This window comes from Aplidium turbinatum, chromosome 8 (assembly GCF_918807975.1).
Source record: "Aplidium turbinatum chromosome 8, kaAplTurb1.1, whole genome shotgun sequence".
In the NCBI taxonomy this organism is placed as follows: Eukaryota; Metazoa; Chordata; class Ascidiacea; order Aplousobranchia; family Polyclinidae; genus Aplidium; species Aplidium turbinatum.
The window spans coordinates 12,199,984-12,221,788 of NC_137479.1; the positions used below are offsets into that span (position 1 = coordinate 12,199,984).

Genomic DNA, 21,805 nt, shown 5'->3' on the forward strand with positions numbered 1-21,805 from the left:
TGTTTTCTAAAGAAAAGTAGCCAAATTAAATGCTAAAGTGTACAAGTACATAGTCACCAAGGATTGTCAAATTTGGCAAACACACAGGAAAGAGACATCCATGCACAATTGCACATGAGTGAAAGTATAAACACAAGCTTGGAGCATCAGTTGAACTACTACTAAAACAATTTTACACCATAAAAACCTCTCTTGAAGCTTCATTTGGGAAGCAATGGATATTATTTTTTATGTTTGTAGTCTGTTTGTCAAAATTCTTAAAATTTTATATTTCTTAGAATTGCTAAACAGTCTTCATTTAGATCTACCTGAACATCCCAACAAAGAAATTGACATTATGTATACACTATACAGCTGGTTTTTTTTTTCACTGAGACTTTTCGATCATTTGTCCAAAATGATTTGAAAAAATTCGGTCATTTTTTATTTATTTTGGTCATATTTTCTGATGAAAATATTTCCTTTCAAGTAGCTAATACAAACTAAAATTTGCACTTCCTGACTAGCTACAACATTATGTTTCGCTGAGAAACATTGTTTTTTTGGACATATTGACCAAATTGGCTATATTTTTTTCGGACATGTTGACCAAATTGACTATACTTTTTTCAGACATTTTGCTAAAAAATTGGTCAATGGCCGATAAATGACTGAAAAAAAACCCCAGGCTATGCACTAACACTAATTCGTCTTTAAACACAAAAAGGATTAAATATTTCATTTACAAAATAAATATGAGCAGTGGACTAAACTATTGCTTAGATTATAATGAGCAAATTGTATGATTCAATACAGGATAGTTTAAATCTACGATTGAAACACCATTACATTTACAGAAAAAATATGAGTGACTAATACCACTTCTAAATACCATGCCACAATAAGAATCAGTAAGAAATAATTTGCTAAGCTAGAAAAGCATATTTGCTTGAAAACATAATGATGTCATAAAATTTTATATCTACAATTTTAACTTACTAGTGCACGCATAATCGCATATTCACAGTCCCGAAAATGTACAATACTGAGAACACATTTAATTAGTCACCAAAAGAATTGGTACAAAAAAATAGGCACAGCCTTCGTCGCAACACAGGGGTTAGCGTTAAGGGTTAACATTCATTTTCCTCTTTATGCAGATTAATTTTTCTCCTGTTAAGAAGGCCTAACAAAAATTGACAAGATGCTTTTCTGCCTCATAATATTACCGGAATTTAGGGAGCAGAGGGGCTTATAAGCTCATATGATCTTTTCTTTATGTCATCTCAGTGACATGTTGTAGGCCTATTCAATGTTCAAAGCTGAGTTATTTATGTCCTACAGTCTCTCATACTGTCGCATTAGAAATTAGAGCACCTTCAGTCTTCCAATTACGGAATAGTGTTGTACGGTACATTTTATGATAAAAGTTGCATTTATATTTAGAATTTGATATTTCATCAAATAGACATATCAAGTCATTAACAATAGTATTAAAAGTTAAATTCATGTTGATTTACAATCTAACTAGTAGTTGAGCGAGATTGAATTGGAACAGGTTTCAACAATTCTTTTTCCATTGCCTCTTCCCAATTTTGTCCGTCAATCTTGCAAACTTCCACAGTTCCCACAGTACCTTTGTCAAGACACCTTGGATTAACACCTGTGAAAAGCATTTAAGCAGTATGATATCCAATGACATTTCTTAGTTAAAAAGTTGATGTATTGGTAATTGGCATACACATTTAATATATTATAGTGTACACAATGTACGCAAAAGCCATTAAAAAAATAATATTGGTGATATATTATGCAACACCATATTGTAGGCCTAGTAATTCTATAACATAAAAAAACACTAAATATGACATACCATATCCATCCGGATTTGATCTTGGTTTGTAAAAACTTTGTACACCACAAGTTTTGCAAAATAAGTGCTTTGCTTGATGAGTATTAAATGTGTAAGTTGTTAAGTTGTCTGCCCCTTTTACAAGACGGAACTTGTCAGATGATACAATAAAATGTACGTTGCTCTTTATGTCACAAATGCTGCAACTAAAAACATTTTTTGATTACAGAAATTCTATTGTTGTTAACATCACTCCACATTTGTTTCTGAAATACAAACATATATACAATGATAAATGAAATAATAATAACTGCAAGCCGCCCTTGATTGTAGGTCTAAATAAAAAGGGGTATATGTGGTCAAAGATATCATATGCTTTTAATGAAGTCACTTTTGAAGTGCAGTAACAAATAATGCAAACCCAAAAACTTTAGTTATATCTTACATGACTTCTATTCACGTCCACAAGACATTTTTGTGAAACTTAAACTTGTAAAAATTAAAATGAATACTAGAACTTTTGTTAGAAAATTTATCCAGTTTGCAACCCTGTTTAATAATGATATCCTATACCAGTTGTATAAACTAAACATGAAAAGTTTCAAACCATACTTGCAGTCATAGACGTAAAGGTTCTTGGAAGCAAGTACTTCAAATCTAACAGCAGAGCAATGGCAGCCACCATGATGTAATACTTCATTGTTAGACATGATGCAAACAAAAATTCAGTTTGTTCTAATATATACTTGGATGAATCTAATATAATAATTTGTTTCAACAATAAATATTATCAACGCTATAAAAGTGCTCATTGTCAATCAAAATTATATCAAAAATAGTTGCTAGTTAGTACTGCAACGTACCTAGTCACTTAAAAACCATTGGTCTGTTTCACCATAAGAAAGTTTATATTCAAATAGAAATATAGTGTATTGCAAAATTGTGTGAGCAAATACAAACTACCTTCCCTGATTCGTCAAAGGTACCACAGGCCAACATTGCAAATGTGACCAGATTTGAAAGTGGAAGTTATACAATAAGAGCATATGCACAAATAGCACAGTTTTGAGCTCCACTTACTTGTTTGTATATAATTTTCAACATAAAACAATAGAATGTTTTCAAAACTAATTGCCAACTAAAAATTCTTGAACTGAGGTTTTAGCCACCTGTTAGAAAACTTACACTTTTCTTTTGAAAGAAATATTCTATTGAAAATAACAGTTAGCCTACCTGTACCCAGGCTAAGGCAAGGCCCACAGCTGCTAGGAAAACAAATACAATAACTTAGCAGTTAGCAGCAATGTAATGCAAATTTTGCAACAGTCCATATAATCACAGTGCTGAATGTTCAGACCTTAGAGTTCTCCAATTAAGATGAATGATCGCTCTACAAATTCGTCAGGTTTTTTTTTTTAGCTAAACCCGCCACAATGGGGATTTCCCGAGTTGAGTGATATGCTGTCTCCTTTCTGGAATAAAATAAATAAAACTTTTTTTACAGAATTCTATTGGGTTTCCGAACAAAAGAAGTGTTCTAAATAAAAATTTAGTTTGGTATTTGCAGTAAATTAGATTACTAGGTTTTTAATTCCTGTGTTGTACTGTTTTTTTTTTATTCAATCGTTTAGACGATGCAACCCAACTAGTGCTTGGTGGCACTTTACCTTCTGAGCTTTTTCGAAAGAGAGCTATGAAACATTTTGTCAAAAAAACAAGAAACTGCAAAGTTACTATTATTTTTTTAAAGAATATTAATTACCTTCTACGTGCTTGATTTAATGAAAGAGATAAAAGGTTTTCGTGGTCAGTCTGATCTACTAGCGGTAAATGTTTTTACGACTTTACTCGAACGGTGGCGCCAGCGAAAACCGTTGGTTTGGAAGCCAAGCTAAAAAAATATTTGTGGGCAATTTAATTACCAAATGTCAAATGGGCTCAAGTTCTGCTGAGGATATCATGTCGACTTGTTTGGTCTGATTTCTGAGATGCGGTACATTCACCCAACAATTTTTTTAAATTAGAAAACTTAATAGTTTTAATTATTTGAAGACTAGCATGGTATGGCCTGATTTATATAGAGTGGCTTGTTTGTAAATAAAGTAGGCTAAACAATATCACCAAATCAGAAGAATCGGTTTATTTAAATACAGAGCTTTCGTCACACAAGTGTGGCTTCATCAGCATAAATTTATTCAAATAGAAGTTTAGCCTATATACTGATGTTTATACTGATGATACCACTGATGATATACTGATATGATATACTGATGATACTGATTTATACTAGCCTATAGCCTAAGTCAATCAATCAATCATTTTATTTTTCGTCATTAACGTGTCCGGGACAAAAAAGATACTAACTACAAAAATCGATATAAATCTACCAGCATGTTGACGAACGGGAGACAAAACCTTGAAAGGTTTAAAACGTGCCTGAATGAAAAATTATGTACAGTAGTAGGCTATATATCAGTAGTTAGAGCGGCCACAAAACCCAAAAAACAAATAGCAAAAAATAAAACAAAAACAGAGAGAAGCACACATGTAGTAATGAATGACAGCCTAATGAAAAGTGTTGTGGATTAAATTTGCAAGTTTATATTATACTGATGAAGCCACACTTGTGTGGCGAAAGCTCTGTATTTAAATAAACCGATTCTTCTGATTTGGTGTGATATTGTTTACTTTATGATCATCAGTTAAATTAGGTATAGGAAAATTTAATGAAAAGTTTAGGAACGAAGTTTTGTTTTGGCTTGTTTGTGTTTGCATATTGTAGGCCAGTGCTTCCCAGCCTTTGTTAGTGGGCTACCCACTTATATTGTCATTTTTATGCGATGCACAATGAGATGTTATAATGACGAAACAAATGAAAACAAATTTTAAAGCATTAAGAGCGTTTGTTTTCAGGCTGTCTCAGTCTGATTTAGTTACAGCCACAAGAAATTTAGGTGACATGCTTTGATGGTGAAGGGTATTTTTTGCTTTGCAAAATAAAGTCTACTTCTTGATATATAAACCTAAAATTACTGTATTCACAAAGTTCAATGAGTGTATTCTCATCTTTTTGCTCCTGTTGATCTAAATTTAGCCAGTTTCAAGTCTGCCTTGCAGCCTACCTACACTGTCCAACATGTAGGGGGTACTGACTACTGAAATTGTTAATACAAGACAACCCATATTTTTTCTTGTTCCATACTTGGTACATTGCTGTATAATTGGTATGTAACAATAATACAACAATCTATATTGATCTGCAGTACTAGTAAACTGTAACATTTCAAAATGCTTTGCGGCCACCTAAAATAGCTTCAATTGTTTCAACTCACCTGTTGGGAAGCACTGTTGTAAGCTAAATAAATAGGCTAGCAATTTAAATAAAATTCTTTAGATCTTGTCTATTAATATAAAATGTTATTATATATTCGATTTTTTATTCTATCATCGTGTGATTTCTAAATAAACTTTTTCTAAAAACAATGTGGATTAGCCAGCTGTCATAACTAGGTGACTTCATAAAATCCATTGTTGCCTTTTTTTATCACAATATTTAAAATTTCAATAAATTTTTTCAAATTTTGGGGCAACTAAACGATTTTAGGGTTGATAGCTTTTACATGGATTAGAAACTATAAAATACGTCTCTAAACCAGTGGTGTTCAACTTCAAGCTGTTTTTTAAAGAAATTTAGACACCTGAAAATCCAGTGTATTTTTTTCTATTTGTTTTTGTGAGAAAAAAATAAGAAATGTGATTTTGTGCTATCTATCATTTATCGACCTGAAGTTTGCACCTTGTATTATATATATATTATATTGCTTTGTGCAGACTGTAGTTAACGAGGCAACCACGCTATGGCAAAAAAAGCGAGGTTATTTACAATCCTATGTCAAATATAGATTTGTCAGTATCGTTTTCATGAAAAACCTCATGAAAGTTTTTTCAACAATAGCTCCACAGAGTCCACACATTGCCAAGCTTTTTGCTAACAGGCACTTCCAACCATCTCGCTGAAACTGGTTTCAATAAACCCATAAATGTCTAAAAAATGCTATAATAAATTGAACCAGTGAAAATGTAGCTTTTATTGGTACCTTTTTTATAATCTAGACAAACTTGATAAAAAATGAAAATTACCTGAGGAAATGTAAGAAAAACAGTGATAATGTCACGAAAAGACATTTTTAGTTTCAGAAGTTTACCGTACTTTAGAATTAGCTAAACGGGACATTGACTGGGTGTCGGAATGAATTTACTTGGTTAAAATTTGCATTATAGGCAATATATATGTTTTTATTTAATATTTTATGGGGATTGTAAGGCTACATTAATTGCTCTCAGTATGTCGTGGTGCAAAACAGGTGAAATGTTTTTATTTTAGAACTTTTATATCGTCAAAGTTTTGGTGTATCATTTCGTTTGCTGATGAGTTAGTTTTAATAAGCATTTTACAATGTTGGTTTGATTTCATTAAATCTTTTATCTGGTGTGGTGTTATTTGAACATGGAAAGACTTTATGAAAAGGACCGTGGTGGAGCAACTTACAGATCTAGAGATCCAATAAAAAACTTCAAAATCAGGTAAGTTATTCATAAACTTTTTTCATCACAATTTAGTTATGTGATACTGATAATGTTTTGTCAATTTTCAAACTTAAACAGGAGATACATTATTGAAAGGAAATGCAGCAAAAGTACAACAATTCAACATAAACTGCGTGTAACTTTGATGCCATTATACCCCCAAATGTTCATAAATAATGATTTCATCTGTGTAGAAACCAATGTAGCATGGTTCAATGATTGACACCATCTGCTCAATTTAATTTGGTTGCAATGTGATTATAACTTGATTTGGTCCCAATGTTGTTGTAACTTAATTTGGTCCCAATGTTGTTATAAATTATGTGATGCATGTAAAAGTGATGGCTTGTTTATTTGGATATAGGATCAAATTGAAAAGACTAAGTCCCTCCACACTGGGATTTTTGAGCCAAGGTCGCGCAGAAGATGGAGATCAACCAAATTCTGGACCAACACAAACCAATCAATTTGGGCAAACAGTGCTAGAGGAAGAAGATCTGACGGTTCATTGGCAGCAAAAATTATTTTCTCAGGTGCTATTTTGAAGCATATTGTTTTGTTATTTAGGTTCCAGGTTCAAGTCTTCTACTTTGCAATTGTACTTTTTGTGTAAAGAATTTATCATTGTCAGCTAAAACATCGACCATAATACTAATATCTAGAGCTAGTTTGGAATATAGCAAACATACACCATCGAACTGCTGGAGAAAAAGATTGTCAATAATGATAGTCTTGATAGTGTGACATGCATTGCTTCATTACTTTCAATTTGTATAATCGTTTTTTTTTTTCTAGAGAGAAATGGAATTTTATGGCTTTGAACCAAACTGCACCAGCGTGCTTGATTACAAATATCATGCTGAAGTCGAAAAAATTAAAGTTAGTTAACTTGTTTTGAAATCATTTTAAAGTTTATTTCTGACCATCACAACGAATAATAGAGCCATGACAGAGGTCTGGAAAAGCGCAGAAGCTACAAAACGCGGAAACTATTTTCGCAATTAAAAGCTCTCTTTAAACAAAATTTAAATAGATTAGCTTTTTTACGTGCTTATAATTGTGTTATTATCTTATTTATTTACCTACAGTCTTAAAGTTACTTGTAATATATAATTTTTTCTGTAATTTTGTTATAATTACCTACGCTGAAATCTTTTGATACTTTCATTAAGTTTTATCACAATCTTAATAGTATTGCATCGTTATTTTTTATTTGTTGCAGAATATACTGAAGAAGCCACACTTGTGGCGAAAAGTTGATAAAAAGACTGATTATTCTGATTTAGTGTGATATACATGGTTTACTTTTGCTTTAGATATTTATCATACGGTAGCCTACTACGCATTCTAATGGGATCATCATTTAAATCATAAGAAGATTATATAATATGAAAAGTTTAATAACGAAGTTTTGGTTTTGAAATATATATATTGTATGCCTGAGGTTATTTTTTCAATTTTCTTCCCTTAGCCATTTTGTAATTTTCTTCTCTTAGCCATTATCATACCATCTTCATCATCATAATCCATCGTCGGTTTGTTCCCCACTAGTGGGGGTGGCCGATTGTTTCCGCGCAGCAATTGTCTTAATCCCTTTTCTCCATTTCACCCTGTCCCTTGCATCTTCCTCCTTCAGTCCGACTTTTTTAAACTCATCCTTCACTTGTTGTTTCCACGTTCTTCTTGGACGACCGCGTTTCCTCTTCCCATCCACCTTTAGATCTAGTGCCTTTCTAAGAAAACTTCCTTCCTCCCTCCTTATCACATGTCCATACCATCTTACTCCATTTGCCCTTGCCAGTTGGTCTATGGTCTCTCTCATCTCTAGCATATCCAACAATTCTTCAGTCCTTTTTTCCCTTCTCGTTTTCACCTCACACATTGCTCTCACCATTGACCTTTCCGTTCTTCTCAGGATTGCCAGTTCACTCTCTCTCAATACCCATGTCTTGCTACCATATAGCATTGCAGGCCGCACACAGCTCTGATAATTATACTTTTCCTTTCTTCCTTAGTGAAAATTTTCTGCCATACAACATTTCCCCACATTCCCTGAACTTTGCCCAGCCCAATCTTGTCCTTGTTGTCACTGCTGCTTCACATCCACTACTTCCATTTATCCGATCACCCAGATAACAGAAGTCTGTCACTGTTTCGATGCCATGGCAGAACTCATCATCATGGCCTTCTACTTCATTCCTTCCTTTACTGCATTTCCCACAAACAAAACACTTCGCCAATCTTGTTGCGGCTCTCTTGACATTAGCACATCTTGCATGTACCCACTTTCCACATTCCTTGCATTGCATTGAATTTCTCATCACTCTCTTGCCACATATTCCACAGGGATCCACTTTGCTCTCAACAACTGTTCCTTCTGCTCCACTCACCATCACTTTTGTTTTTTCAAGATTCACCTTCATACCCTTGGTTTCAAATGCTTCTTTCCATTTCTCAAACTTTCTTTCCATTCCCTCCATACTATTACTTGTCAAGACCAGGTCGTCTGCATACAAAATTTCACTCAATAAGCCCTCCCTCACTCCTTCAGTTACAACGTCAACCACAATAGCAAATATCGGAGGTGACAAAACTGATCTCTGGTGTACACCAACCTTCACAGAAAACTCGTTTGAATAATTTGATCCAACTCTCACTTTTGTTCTTGCATCCTCATACATAGACATCACAGCTCTCACTAATACCTCCGATATACCTCTTTTCCTCATTGCCCATTCCATCACTTTCCTTGGTACTCTGTCAAATGCCTTTTCTAAGTCGACGAAACACATAATTATATAGTTTTCTCTGCTTCTCTCGGTATTCCTCCTGCATTCTTCTCATCTTACATTATATAAAGCACTTATACCATGTTTGTATTCTGTTTAGTTTTTTTTTTTTTTGTATCTGACCACAAAAAAAGTGGTCTGAAAAAAGGTAGTGAAGTGGCAAAACGCGAGCGTTATAATGTGTTAGGTACCTAAACAGGACTATCAGTTTAAAATAGCGCACGACTTGTATTTTCATAAGCAATCCGGTGGGAGAGGAAACGGCAGACTCTTTACGTATTTGGACAACGATCGATTTGCTGTTTTGGGGGACGCTTTTGTTCCTATGACGACGTCCAACAACGAAGAGCCATCAATATTGAGCAACAGGGTTATGGAAGTCCGCCAAAGAAAAAGAACCAACCAGACTACTGCTCCCCCGCCCTGGGAATTAAACAAGTAGGCTTTTGTCATTGGACATTGTATTATTACTGTTTTGTTTGTTTGTTGACCAATTGGAACTCCTTCCCTTGCTCTAACGTTGAGAGCTTTTGAATTGCAATCAACTGGTGGGTTTTTGAATACCTCCTTGTTGTACGAAAGCAATTCGCTCAGCCCGTAAAGCAGCGGGCATTTCCCCCGAGAGTGTTCAGCGGTTGCAAACGGGGAAGTTTCTAAACCCACTCCTTTGCTGAGTGCCAAGCAGGAATGAAGTTGGCACCATTTTTGAAAGGTCTTTGGTATAACCCGATGGGGAATCAAACTCACACCTTCCGATGCAAAGGCGAGCACTCGAACCACTACGTCATTCTGCCGGTTTGAGTCCTCACCTGTTTGTTGTTGCTGTTGTTAATTTTTTATCCCTGGTGTTCAAACTTTTCTTGGCTTTTGCTGTACCACTGAACGTTAACATGTTTGATGATATTTTGTAAAAAAAAGCTTAAAGCATTTCTTGCTATTGTGAATCACATCTTTGAGCTCACAAGATTCCTAGATTTATTTCGCTTTGATCTTCAAATTGATGATATTGTTGCAGAACCAGAAACGTAGCTGGAATGAAGATAGTTGAGAAAGCGCCAACTGAAGAGTTTAAGTGCAACCACCACGTCATAGGCACACCAGTCCATACGTTTATTTTAATGGCCGATCTTAGTCCCGAAGGACAGTGAGTGGTTGTTTAAATTGGCTTACGGATTCTGCTCTTAAATGATGATAATGTGTTTTTTATATAGCGGTCTGTCCAGGGAAGATATCCGTTGCTTTTCGCGCTTTACGAAGCAGACAGTGTTGGTGCAGCTGTGTAGAGGTGTAACTGAGTAGATAGTTACCTGAAATCCATTCTTTTGCTTTTTTGTCGTATCCAGGCTTACGCCCATCGATAGAAGATTTAGATAAAGTAGACGGGAAGGCAAGGAAGCCAATCGTCGTGTCCACCTTCAGGCCTGTATTAAAGTGTCCTGCCAAAGACAAAACTGCATGCTCATGAGCGATGTCGAACCAGCGCCCTTTCGAGTATCGCAACAGGGCTCTCACTGCTCGGCTATGCAGCCAACGCATTTTTTTGCGGAGTCAAAGTAATAAATTTTACCAGTATCAATTTTTGAAAAGTTTTTGGTTTAACCCGATAAGGTGTTCGATCCCACGTTTACCGATTCAGAGGCGACCTTATAAAAATGGGCATTCAACGGTGAAACGCGTGCTTTTACAGGTTGGTTATAATTTCTTTGATTTAAAGTTTACCATAGTCTTTGTGATATTTCAGGCTTGGCAGCGCTGAATTTGAACGGCAGATTTGCAAAGTCGAGTATGATGACAACTTTGTCATGAGGGTGACTCCGGACTTCACAAGATCAAGGCCCCCTTACAGGTTGCACTAAAATAACGCTTTTTTTACCAACAGTCAGTGGCGGCTCGTGCCATGGGGCTGTTTCGTTTGGCAACACCGATTTTGGGCAAACTTCTTTGCAGCCCGAGATTCTGGATTTCAAGCGCTCTGATTAGCTAAAAATTATCCTTGAAGCTCCACCTTTTTTGGTACTTTAAAGCAATTTTTGAATCAGTTGGGGCTGCATGGAAAACAGCCCCACCTAACCGAATAACTTTACAGTCTTTTTAAATTTAGTTTTTATTTCGCAGAATAGCGATGAGCCATGAATGTGGAAGTGTTAGCTGTAGAGTTAGGGTATTCAACAGGTTATAAGTTAGGAGGTGTTAGGGAATCTCAAAATCACTTGAACCTCGTAAGCAACAACTAGGCTAGTCAAGACTGAGCTCAATACTATGTTAGTAAAGTTTATCTCCACAACAATACTGTTAGTTTTTTTTCAGTACAGTGAGGAATACATCAACTTTTCAACAAAGTTTGAATGCATTTTTTTAAAATTTGGGGTGAAAACATGCTCAGAAGTCAGAACGCACCAAATTTAATACGTTTTTTTGGGGAGAAACCCCCCAGACTCCCCGCGAAGTCATTTGCAGCCCCACTGCTCACAAACAGCACCAGCCGCCACTGCCAACAGTGACGTTCTCATCATATCATCATCAGCCAGTCGTCCCACTGCTGGCAGATGGCCTCTCCATATGTTTCCACACCGTTCTATCTTTCGCTGTTCTCATCCAGGTGATGCCAATCTTTTCTTCAATGTCATCCCGTAATTTTCTTTTCGATCTCCCTCGTTCTTTTTAAATCTTGGCATCCATTCTGTGATTATTTTATCCCATCTGCTGTCTGGTCATTTTTGCTGGCTATTGACGTTCCATTGAACCATTTAATGTTTACGTGGTATCCCGGTCAGTAAAGTTGCCATTTTTACATTGTTTTAATGTCGTTAGACGTTGAAATGATGTAAAAACGGCAACTTTTGCTTCCTGGGATGGGAAATACAAACAGTTGACTTGCCACAATTGACGGTAAATTTGCATCATTGTAGCAGAAACACCAAGGAAGCTGCTGGCAAATTGCCATATGAGAAGAATATATTTCTTTTGTACATTTGTCTCAGATATTCCAAAATGTAGCTTTGTTTTTTACGCGTTTAAGACTCCAGCTTGCTACTTGCCCGACTCTATCTGACAATAACCTCCCGGCATTTTCAGACTAGAAGGAGGCGGATTGTCGCGCGATATATGGGAATGCCACATCGAACATGCCTCGAATGACGTCAGCAAGCTTGAAGCACGCCGAGAAACTAAAGTCATATCTGGGGTATTTTTGTTGAGTTATATGTGAACTTGTTGATTCTGATTAATGCGGAAAGTTTATCTGACCAAAATTTGCAATTTTTGTGCAATTTCTTATTGAAGATTTCGTATCAAAGCATTGTATGAACCTAGTCTTGTGTCTTATGCCTCGAGTTTAAGGGGACACTCCTGATGAAAATAATTTTTTTGTCAACAATTTTTTTTTGTATCTAAAAAGGAGTCAATTTCAAGATTCTGAATATGGTAAAATTTTGACTCTATTCAATGTTTTTGTGTGTCAAAACTTACAGTGATAAACGTGAGTAATGTAGCTTGTGTTTCAATGGGTGTTTTCAAATGCTGTTTTCTTCGAAAGTCATTTTTTTATGTTTTCAACTACTCAATTATTTCTTGTCAAAATGGCATGAAGTTTTGCAGGCATAGTCAATATGTACCGGAGAAGTGATCTATTAAAAGATTGTTGCTATTTCTGTGTACTGTCACTTAAAATTAAAAAGCAATTTCAAATATATCAAGTTTTTCTAGTAGATAAATTCAAAATTCATTTATTTTTTAAATATACACCTGTAGAAGAAAATCTCTCATCATTACATGGGTAAGGGATGGCGACAATGCCATCAAAAAAGCTAGGAATGATTTAATTTCTCCCTTGAATTAAGTTTGTTACCGGTGGTAAAAATTTGAAAAAAATGGAAAAACTTTTGCATTTCTTTAACATTTTATTTCAAAGAAACGTTTTTTATCTATTTAAGTACCGTATTTTCATTGCAATTTTCATACTCTTTCTAATGATATATAATGCCGGGGTTTCTACAAGTTATGGACATTTTTCGACCAATTTATTTAGGACGTGGCTGAGATTGATATTCCATCAGAAGTGTCTCCTTAATTGACTTCCGCTGCACTAGTGCGCCAAACAAACTACAATTTCGATGCAAATTGTAAATGGAGAATTCAATTTTAAAAATTAACAAAAGTGCTCGAGTTTGAACTTTTTGTTGCCAATCCAATTGTACTTAATAGACCCCAACACTGAGACAGCACACTGGTTGCAGCAGCTGAGAGATGTTGCCTGAATTGCTGCCTCATCAGCAAGAAGAATCTAATCCCGAAAACAAGTTTTATCAAAGTTGAAGCTAATTTGAACTACAATTTTATTCTATTGCATTTTTACATTGGTACGCACTTTACCTTTACATGCCATCAGTGTTATTGAAGTGTCTAATAGTTTTGACGATTGCAGCTTTACCGTAAACATCAAAACTACTTGAAAAGCTTAGTTGGCGAAGATTTCGAAACCGTTCCTAGAGATTTGTTCCGGCTTCTCGTCTACGGAGAAATCCAGTCAGCTGAAGCTTTCGAATACAACGATCTTCATGTTGAGTATTTCTTGGACGTTCCGAAAAGCTGGTCAACTGATCCAAGTGAGATATCAATGCTGCTGGCGTTTTTTTGTTGTTGTTGCGGTTTTTCATTTGAATAAAACGCTTTCGAGCCAATGGTTACCCACACGGTATGGGTATATAATAATATACAGAACTTGAATCAATGGAGGAAAGGGCTGATATTTTGGCTTGGTAAGTGACGAACTTCACAACAAAAGCAAATGTGCTTTTGAAAGTGTGTTGTTCTCTCGGAAAAATTGCATGATAAATAGAAACTTGAACTGCATTGATCACTACAGAAGTTCGAAAAATTAAATTAAAAAAACGGGCATAATTGTGACATAGTTTTTGACAGATGCACAAGATTCAGAATCCTGATGTGGAATTGTTTTATTCACAACCGCACGTTTCCACACTTTTTGACTGTGATTTTTCAGAAATATTGGTCGCATCTACTCAAGCACAGCGTGTTGTCAGGCGAAGTTCAAACACAAATCGGCTAGCAATGTTGCCATTTAAAAAAAATGGAACTTTGCTACACGAAAACTACCTAACAAGTAGTGGACTGTTATGTTTTCAGCACAACATCTGTCCGGGTGCACCCACTCTTGCAGGACGACAGTGACAGAGAACGTAGAGACAGCCTACTTCTCCCAACCCTTCGACTACCAACTACTACTTGCGTTGAACGACGAAAGCGGTTTGTTACATTTCATTCTGATTTCATTGACTAGTGTCAGCCTTTTGCAGCACAATACCAAATTTGAAGTGAAAATGTAATTCTCAATATTTCTATGTATCTTCTTTCACTCACCAAATGGAGCAAACGATTTGTGTGACTACGACGACGAGACAAACAACTGGTTGCTCTGAGGCACACTTTCAGCGTAGTCTGGGGAAACACCGATAAAGTTAGGCGGTACTATGATATACTCTACTCAACGGACGCTGATCTTTCCTCTGAGAAGCTTGAGGAAAAAACGTTTAAAACAACTCCTAATTGAACAAAGCGTGTTTGTCCACTGCAAACACGCACATCGGTCGTATCCCGGTTTGCAGTGTTATGTTCACCTTATTTTCATTGAAATATATATTTTTTTTTAATTAGTTAAATTTGCCGGATGATGTCACAATTCGGTTTCAGATGTCGACGTTGACTGGCCGAAGATGTTCCTTCACGTCATATCCTCCGACACCTGGGAGCGTCGGCGGACCGAGGGGTATGGATACTTCACTATCCCGACCACCCCTGGAGTACACGATGTTGAAGTGCAGTGCTGGCGTCCTACCGGCAATGGTGGCTATCCCTCTGTGCAAGCAGAGCTCCGACGCTTCTTTATTGGCGGAAACCCAGAATTGGAGGACGTTACATACACAGCTGTTCCGAGCACTTTTGAGGTTTTCTACCGTGACAGTTTTACAATTCAACGTTTATTGTGCATCGAGATACAAGTAGACATTACCAGCCGTCGAATGGCAACCATTCCGTTAAACACATTAAATAGTTTGAAGGTTATCTTTCTTTTTTCAAAATATTGCAGGGGAAACGCTTAAGCAAATACGGTCTGAGAACCGAAACCTCAGGTCGTGTGCGTGTCCGACTGAACTGCATGCAACAATGCCAAGGCTTCCAGGACAGTATGGCATCGGAGATATCGAGGAAGAAACTTCAAAGTGCTTTACAACTTGCGAAAGGTCGAGCTAGTCAAACCGCCATTTTAGGAGCAATGGGTAAGTGTGGCCAGCCACTAAAAATTGTAGCCAACTGTTTTCAACTACAGTAGAACTCGGTTAATCCGGATCTTCGCCTAATCCGGATGAAATTGGAAGTACAAATGATTTGTAATCTTTTTCTTAAGAAACAGCTTCGGATTATCCGGATTATTTAATCCGGATCTTCGCCTATTCCGGACAAAAGTTGCGCTTTCTCTATCGCTTTATCCGGATTTTCCAGACAGTTTTGCCATTTTATGCTAAAACGTAACGTGGCTTATTGCGAGAAATTTCTTATCTATTGTTCCGTTAATGTGACGCAATAAATTATTGCGGATTTCTTCTTTTCATGAACAGTAATCCCTCCTAACGCAAAATTCGTGCGCAAATGCCCAAACTCGTACTGTAACTTGAAAAGATATCGGTGGAATTTTCGGCGGTATGTCGGTGTTGTTTTTCCAATAGAAGACTTTGTTTGATTTTTTGTAAGTTTTCCAAAGAAACTCGTCTTCCGTAACTGTTTTCAAAAGTTTTGAGTGACTACAGATTATTCCGACACGCATGTCTGAAGATGTAACTTTTGCCAGTGTGTTCTTGCGTTAGACGCAGAGTCTACAAATACAATCGTTTTACATGCATAGGCTACAGCATTTCAAAAGAATTCTATCGCTAATATGGTGATCGCGCGTCTCGGAATTGACAGATGACCACACTAATGCGTGCAATTTCGGTGATTTTTACCGATACCCTTCTATCTAGGTAACGTCAGGCTTGATAAAAACCGTCATCGGTTAATCCGGATCTTCGCCTAATCCGGATGGAATCGCCGGTCAAATCGAATCCGGATTAACCGAGTTCTACTGTATTTATAATTTTCATGCTAAAATATTTCATTTGGGTGATGTAGCCTACTTATGTAAATCCAACTACAGTGTGTTTTTGGGCATGAGGCCTACATAGTCGGAAGCGAAACTCTGTTTTTCTGGCCTTAATAAAAGAGTTAATTTGAAACTTCTCACAATAAGCTTGCCTGAGGGCTGCATAACTGAGCGGTGAGAGCACTGGTGCGACACCGCTTAAGAGCATGCAGCTGTGTCTTTGGCATGTCAAGCAGCCACGAAGATTGGTTTTCTTGCCTTCTCATCTCATCCACTTAATCTTCACCCACTAATGACATACAAAAATGTAGAAGCTTACATTCAACAAGATATCTAAATTGCTTACAAATTTAAAGCGAAACTACTTGTTACTCGGTCAACAAAATTGACCTGAGTTCGAATAGTAATAAATTGATCGAGTTTGCAGCCCAGCCAAATCTTTGCTTTGATCTGCAGATGCCTACAAACGGGCGAGAAAGAGAATGCAGCTGGCCAGGGAGAACGTTCCGAGCCAAGTTCAGGAAGCTGCTCAAAAGGCAGCGGCTGATAAACTGCGCGGGATGACCTTGGAAGACAAGATGAAGAATGTCCTCTCAAAGATAGAAAAGACGGAATGAACTGTCTAGTCAGTTTCTGATTCGGCCAACCTTAACTCAAAGATACATACTCAGGTGGCAAAATCCATTCTTCATTAATAATTCCAGTGTCCCTGCGTCTGCAAACATTCAATGAATGAAAAAACAACAGATTTTGCTACCTGATCTTGCAATACTTTGACACATTTTTTGCAAGTCATCTTTTTAGCACAGCAGCACTCATGTTTTGTCTCTTATCACTGTAAGTGTTCTTCACCATTAGGGCGTGCTGCAGAAATTCATTATAATTCAAGTCTCCAAGAATTAAAATTGTTGATTTTATGAAAGAAATCAATGTTAGCGTATGCACAGCTAGCGATTTCACAAGCGACAAGTTTACAATTTTGTTGAAGATATTATGGATAGGTACCAAATACTTCCAAGGAACGTCACGCCCTGCTTGCTGCTGCTTTATATATGTGGCTATGATAATGTTGTAGAACGTCTATTTTCGTAATAAATATCCTCGCGAGAAAGTCGGTTGCAAAATTGATTGTGGAAATCTTAATCCTGGGACTAAGAATAGTGTTTCATAACCCTTTGAAAGCTAATACCAAGATTGAGTTAAGTTACCGATCCTTTGGATTATTTTATCCTAGGTGCCTTTAGAAGTACGGTACTTGATTTTGCTGTTTTATTGTTCGTATCAACTGATACTGCTATTAGGGCGAATCAACATAAGCTCCGACTAGATTGCTTCATACTTTTCGCAGGATGCGTGCGTGTATTTACAGCGAGTAATGCAAAAAAACACAAGGGATACGCGCAGCAAAAGCAACTTCTAAAAATTAATCATATTTTCAAGTTAATTGCGCCACCTTTGCTTCAGCAAAGTGAACAAATGTTGGGTTTCCCTGCATTGTTAAATGAGTATGCCACCTTAAAGTATCGTACAGCAACAGCTGTGGTTGTAGGCTAGTATCACATGCGACTGGAAAATATTAATGAGAAAAAAGTTTCGATGAGCAATCAACACTTCCAATACGTCACAACATACAGGTTAAAGTGTTAAGCAAAAAGTTAAATGTTAAGCTGCCGCGTTTGGCACAAGCGTGCGACTCATGGCAGAGAAAATTTCAAGACAAGAATTACATTCGATTGCAAACGTTCTGCCACAGATGCCTCATCCAACGTAAGGAATATTTATGGCTGCTCAGAGATACGGCCTATTTGTTATACTCTGCAATGAAATTTTCTAAAAAGAATGTGTTAATATTTTTTTTATTGTCTTTCTCAGGTGATATATAGAGTTTTAACATAACCATGTCTTGAAAAGCAAATATAATTTGATACAGAAAATTTTCTTCGAACTGTTATCTGTTTGCTAACAGCCTTATTGGATGCGTTTTCTCATTTTTTTACTGCTTCCCCAACGCAACAAAAAGCTTTTACACCATTACAAATCAGAAAAAAATGTTAGAAAATTTGAGTTAGATCGTAGCAGTAGTGGTAATCAAAATGTGAAAAATCAGGCCGCAACTCCAGGTAGACATGTACTAATCAGTGAGCCCTGTCAGAAATTTCTAGATGGGGATAGCCTAAGTGTACCTCAAAACTATGGGCTTGAATAAACAAAAGTATATGCTATCTAATAACAAAAAGTAGGCCTAAGTGGCTTGATGTTGCTAGCCGCAGAGAAGTGATTTAAAGTAACTCATAACATCCTAACGTGCAAAGCACATGCAGCAACACAAAACTAGTTTTGGAATAAGAAAAGCATTATAATTCCTGTATAAGGGTATTGTAAATATATATGAAATAAAATGCGTTGAAATTAAGCTTCGCAAGAAACTAGACGAGGACTGTTTTCCAAGTTATTCGTAGACTATTTACTCGAATCTCACGAAAGGCCTCTGTGCCAAAATCGAAACGCCACCTCGTCTCATTATGGTTGGCTGAAATATCACGCGCCTATTGAGCGTAATTGTAAAATAGTTTTTGGTTGGCACAGCTAACAGTCGAAATCTTGTGAATCCCTTGCAAAACGTTGCATTTCTCCGATTATAAAAGCAACCAGGAGTGAAATGTCTTCAATCACTGTCGCTGAGCGGTTCGTACTGGTTTGTTGGCAATGGGGTTCTTTCCACTGGGGCGGGTGGGGCTTGAGGGTGAAAAGTCCCAGTGCTGCTGATCGCACGAGGCGCTGGATTGCCCGGACCTAAAAAGAATTTCGTATGTAATTCTTGAAGTATGAGCAGTTAAATTTACGACTTTTGTCACTGAAACCAACAGTTCAATAAGATGAATAGGAAAATTATCAAACCTGGAGGTACCGGCCTTCCTGGTACGTTGCTCGGTGGGGGAACCTGGAAAAGCAATAAGTGTTACATTTCCACACGAAGTTATGTCGTATTTTCTCTCCGATTGAAACAAACGTTTACCAATGCGCCAATGGTCAGTTTCAGGTAGCTGCGCAATAATAATATCACAAGTGACTATTCCAACACTAAAAGCCATGATGTGCTCCACTTGAGCACAGTAGCGAATCTAACTTATATAAAAAATGGGCTAGGGACTCCGAAGTTTCAAGGGGGAAAAAGTTGGAGAAAAGGAAGCTAAGGTCCAAAGAAATAAGTTAATTTAGTGTGAGGTTCGGCGGTTTGCTCCCAAAAAACTGGTAAATTTGAGCTTGAGCCGCTTTTTTCTCTTTTGCAATCTAATAATGGTTTCATCAAAAGGCACAGCTTACTTGGCATTTGACCAAATTAAATGAAACCTACATTTTTGTGGAAGTTTGAGTTGACAAGGTTTGGTTGAAATTGAACTAAAGTTTCAAGTAGTTTTTACACCACCACAAAAGGATTTTAATATAATTTATTTGTTAATGAAGCTTTTTAAAGCCTTGTACTGTATGGTGTATGGTTGACTTGTAGAGTTAAATTTGTGAAATTTTAAAAATTCTCCCGAGATGTGTTCGCCTTTCCCAACAGTAAACAAAGACACATTTCACCTTATACCTCTATTAATACAGTACTGAAATAGATTAATTTAATTTTTAAGTAGTTGAGTGAGCTATGTGTTTACTTCAAAATATTGCATTATTGTTAGAGGAGAAGATGACACTTCTATCCTTTGAACCCCCTGCTGAGAACAGCAAAATCACATTGTTTTTTTTTTTTCGGTTTTGGGGGCATTTGACCATGTGCCACACTGCATTCGCTACTGCTTGTGCAAGTATTCAATATGCAGTGGTGATGTTCAAGAAGTTTAGTATTCCGTGCGAGGGCAGCAAAGTCAAATATTCACTTACACGAAAGTAACGAAACAAAGAAAATGGTCACCCACCTGTTGAGCTGTGTTGCTGGCCTGCCCGGTGCGAAAGGACAATGCGCTGAACATCGGTTGCGCGGCTGCTGCGGCCACCGGTGTGGGAGCGACTCCTGTGGAAGATAAATATGTTCGAGAATCACAAGCAAGGTGGGTTGGGTGTTAATCATTGTGGTTTGATTTATTATCATTGGCAAACAATGATCATTATGACACACATAAACAATATGAAGACTCTCGCCTGAGTCTTAACCAAGATTTGGAAGTTCAACTGGGCAAGCTGATTCATTGACACCAACCGCAGTGCACTCATTAGTCAGAAACAATTTGCTTTTGTAAAGAAAATGTATTTTCTGTTGCAAAGAAGCTAGGTTTTGTTAAAGGGGGCATAAGACAAAAAAGGTTCTGCTTTTAAACACGGCCCCACTTCTGTATCTCAGCTCGGGTGACACGAACAGCTTTTGTCCAGTCCCAAAGATGTCTGCATTGCTGGGTTCCCAAACTATTTTGTGATACAATCTCCCAATTGACATGAACACCTGACAAATACTTAATGCAGAGGGGTACGAAAACATTGAGACATTTATTTAAGGCCGTTTCAGGCCAATTTTTTCATTTTGTTTGATTCAATAACAAAAAGCTTAAACTTATTAGTCTCACCAAAATGTGGGGGAGGCTCTGTTCTCTTCAATTCAGGGGGGTTGCTGCGGTACGGTCCTGCAGGGTTACGTTCTGGGGGGAACGACGCAGCTGGTGGGCGGCTGCTTGGAGAGCTGTGACCGGAACCGGTGTCCGACCTGACACGAAAAGTTGAAATAGTAACCGATAGTTGTTACGTGATGCCGTGATAGAGAAGCAACATTGCAATAATTACTCCTGCGCTAAAACAACAGAGAAACAACGTAATTTATTTCACTCCGACCAACCGTGGTTGTTGATTTGTTGGAAACTTCGGTATCGGTGAGCCTGAAGGCGCAGAGGCCGGAGACTGAAAAAGAAGAAATCGACACTTATTGTATATTTGTATACGTCGATTTAATATCAACACTTGTGCTAGGATAGGTTTCTTGATCAATCTGTCATAGTTTCTTTAAATATCAACTTAGCAAGTTGTATACCATAGTAGATAGTTATCATTTCAAAATCATGTGGTATCTGCAGTCACAAGAAGAACGCAAGAAATTATTTTATAATAAATGACTGGTAAACAGTTTCATTCTGCATTTAACAAACATTTGTGGGTTAAGAAAGGCTCAACTACAATAAGCCATGTCGTGAAAATACATGAAAACTACCTTCCAAACACACTCAATCTTGTTGAGAACTTTTGCAACATGTCCATCCATGTCCAAGCAAATAAATGTAGGCAATACACACATCAAACATTTTTAAGCAATTACAAAGTCACGAAATACAATGTCCAAGTTACAGAGTTGGATGCTAAGATTAAGCAGACAAGCCAACAGCTATAACTTGTTTCTTCAGCCAAACTTGCATATTTTGGAAGTATCAAAATATTTCAAAGTTGCAAAAAAAATGA

General features: G+C 37.0%; 3 protein-coding genes across 3 annotated transcripts in view; 1 reads left to right on the forward strand and 2 right to left on the reverse strand.

Annotated features, from left to right (window-relative positions):
- Positions 1 to 89: 89 nt before the first annotated feature.
- On the reverse strand, positions 90 to 2,580 carry LOC145775896 (centromere protein V-like). The gene is made up of 3 exons (XM_082587293.1): positions 2,444 to 2,580; positions 1,853 to 2,037; positions 90 to 1,642 (listed from the first exon to the last, which is right to left on the reverse strand). Exons 1-3 carry the CDS (start codon positions 2,539 to 2,541, stop codon positions 1,503 to 1,505), a joined length of 423 nt encoding a protein of 140 aa, XP_082443419.1. The 5' UTR covers positions 2,542 to 2,580; the 3' UTR covers positions 90 to 1,502.
- Positions 2,581 to 5,850: 3,270 nt separating this feature from the next.
- On the forward strand, positions 5,851 to 17,477 carry LOC145775521 (tectonic-like complex member MKS1). The gene is made up of 12 exons (XM_082586816.1): positions 5,851 to 6,415; positions 6,783 to 6,951; positions 7,214 to 7,297; positions 9,449 to 9,645; positions 10,223 to 10,351; positions 10,949 to 11,053; positions 12,283 to 12,391; positions 13,631 to 13,811; positions 14,353 to 14,472; positions 14,917 to 15,170; positions 15,314 to 15,503; positions 16,820 to 17,477. Exons 1-12 carry the CDS (start codon positions 6,339 to 6,341, stop codon positions 16,978 to 16,980), a joined length of 1,776 nt encoding a protein of 591 aa, XP_082442942.1. The 5' UTR covers positions 5,851 to 6,338; the 3' UTR covers positions 16,981 to 17,477.
- Positions 17,478 to 17,633: 156 nt separating this feature from the next.
- Positions 17,634 to 21,805, reverse strand: part of LOC145776070 (uncharacterized) — a 30,893-nt gene continuing 26,721 nt past the window's right edge. The window contains exons 45-49 of the mRNA XM_082587475.1: positions 21,192 to 21,253; positions 20,926 to 21,062; positions 20,284 to 20,378; positions 19,262 to 19,304; positions 17,634 to 19,156 (exon numbers count right to left, since the gene is read on the reverse strand). Of these exons, the coding sequence (XP_082443601.1) occupies positions 19,029 to 19,156; positions 19,262 to 19,304; positions 20,284 to 20,378; positions 20,926 to 21,062; positions 21,192 to 21,253 (465 nt within the window). The 3' untranslated portion in view covers positions 17,634 to 19,028. The remainder of the gene's footprint in view (positions 19,157 to 19,261; positions 19,305 to 20,283; positions 20,379 to 20,925; positions 21,063 to 21,191; positions 21,254 to 21,805) is intronic.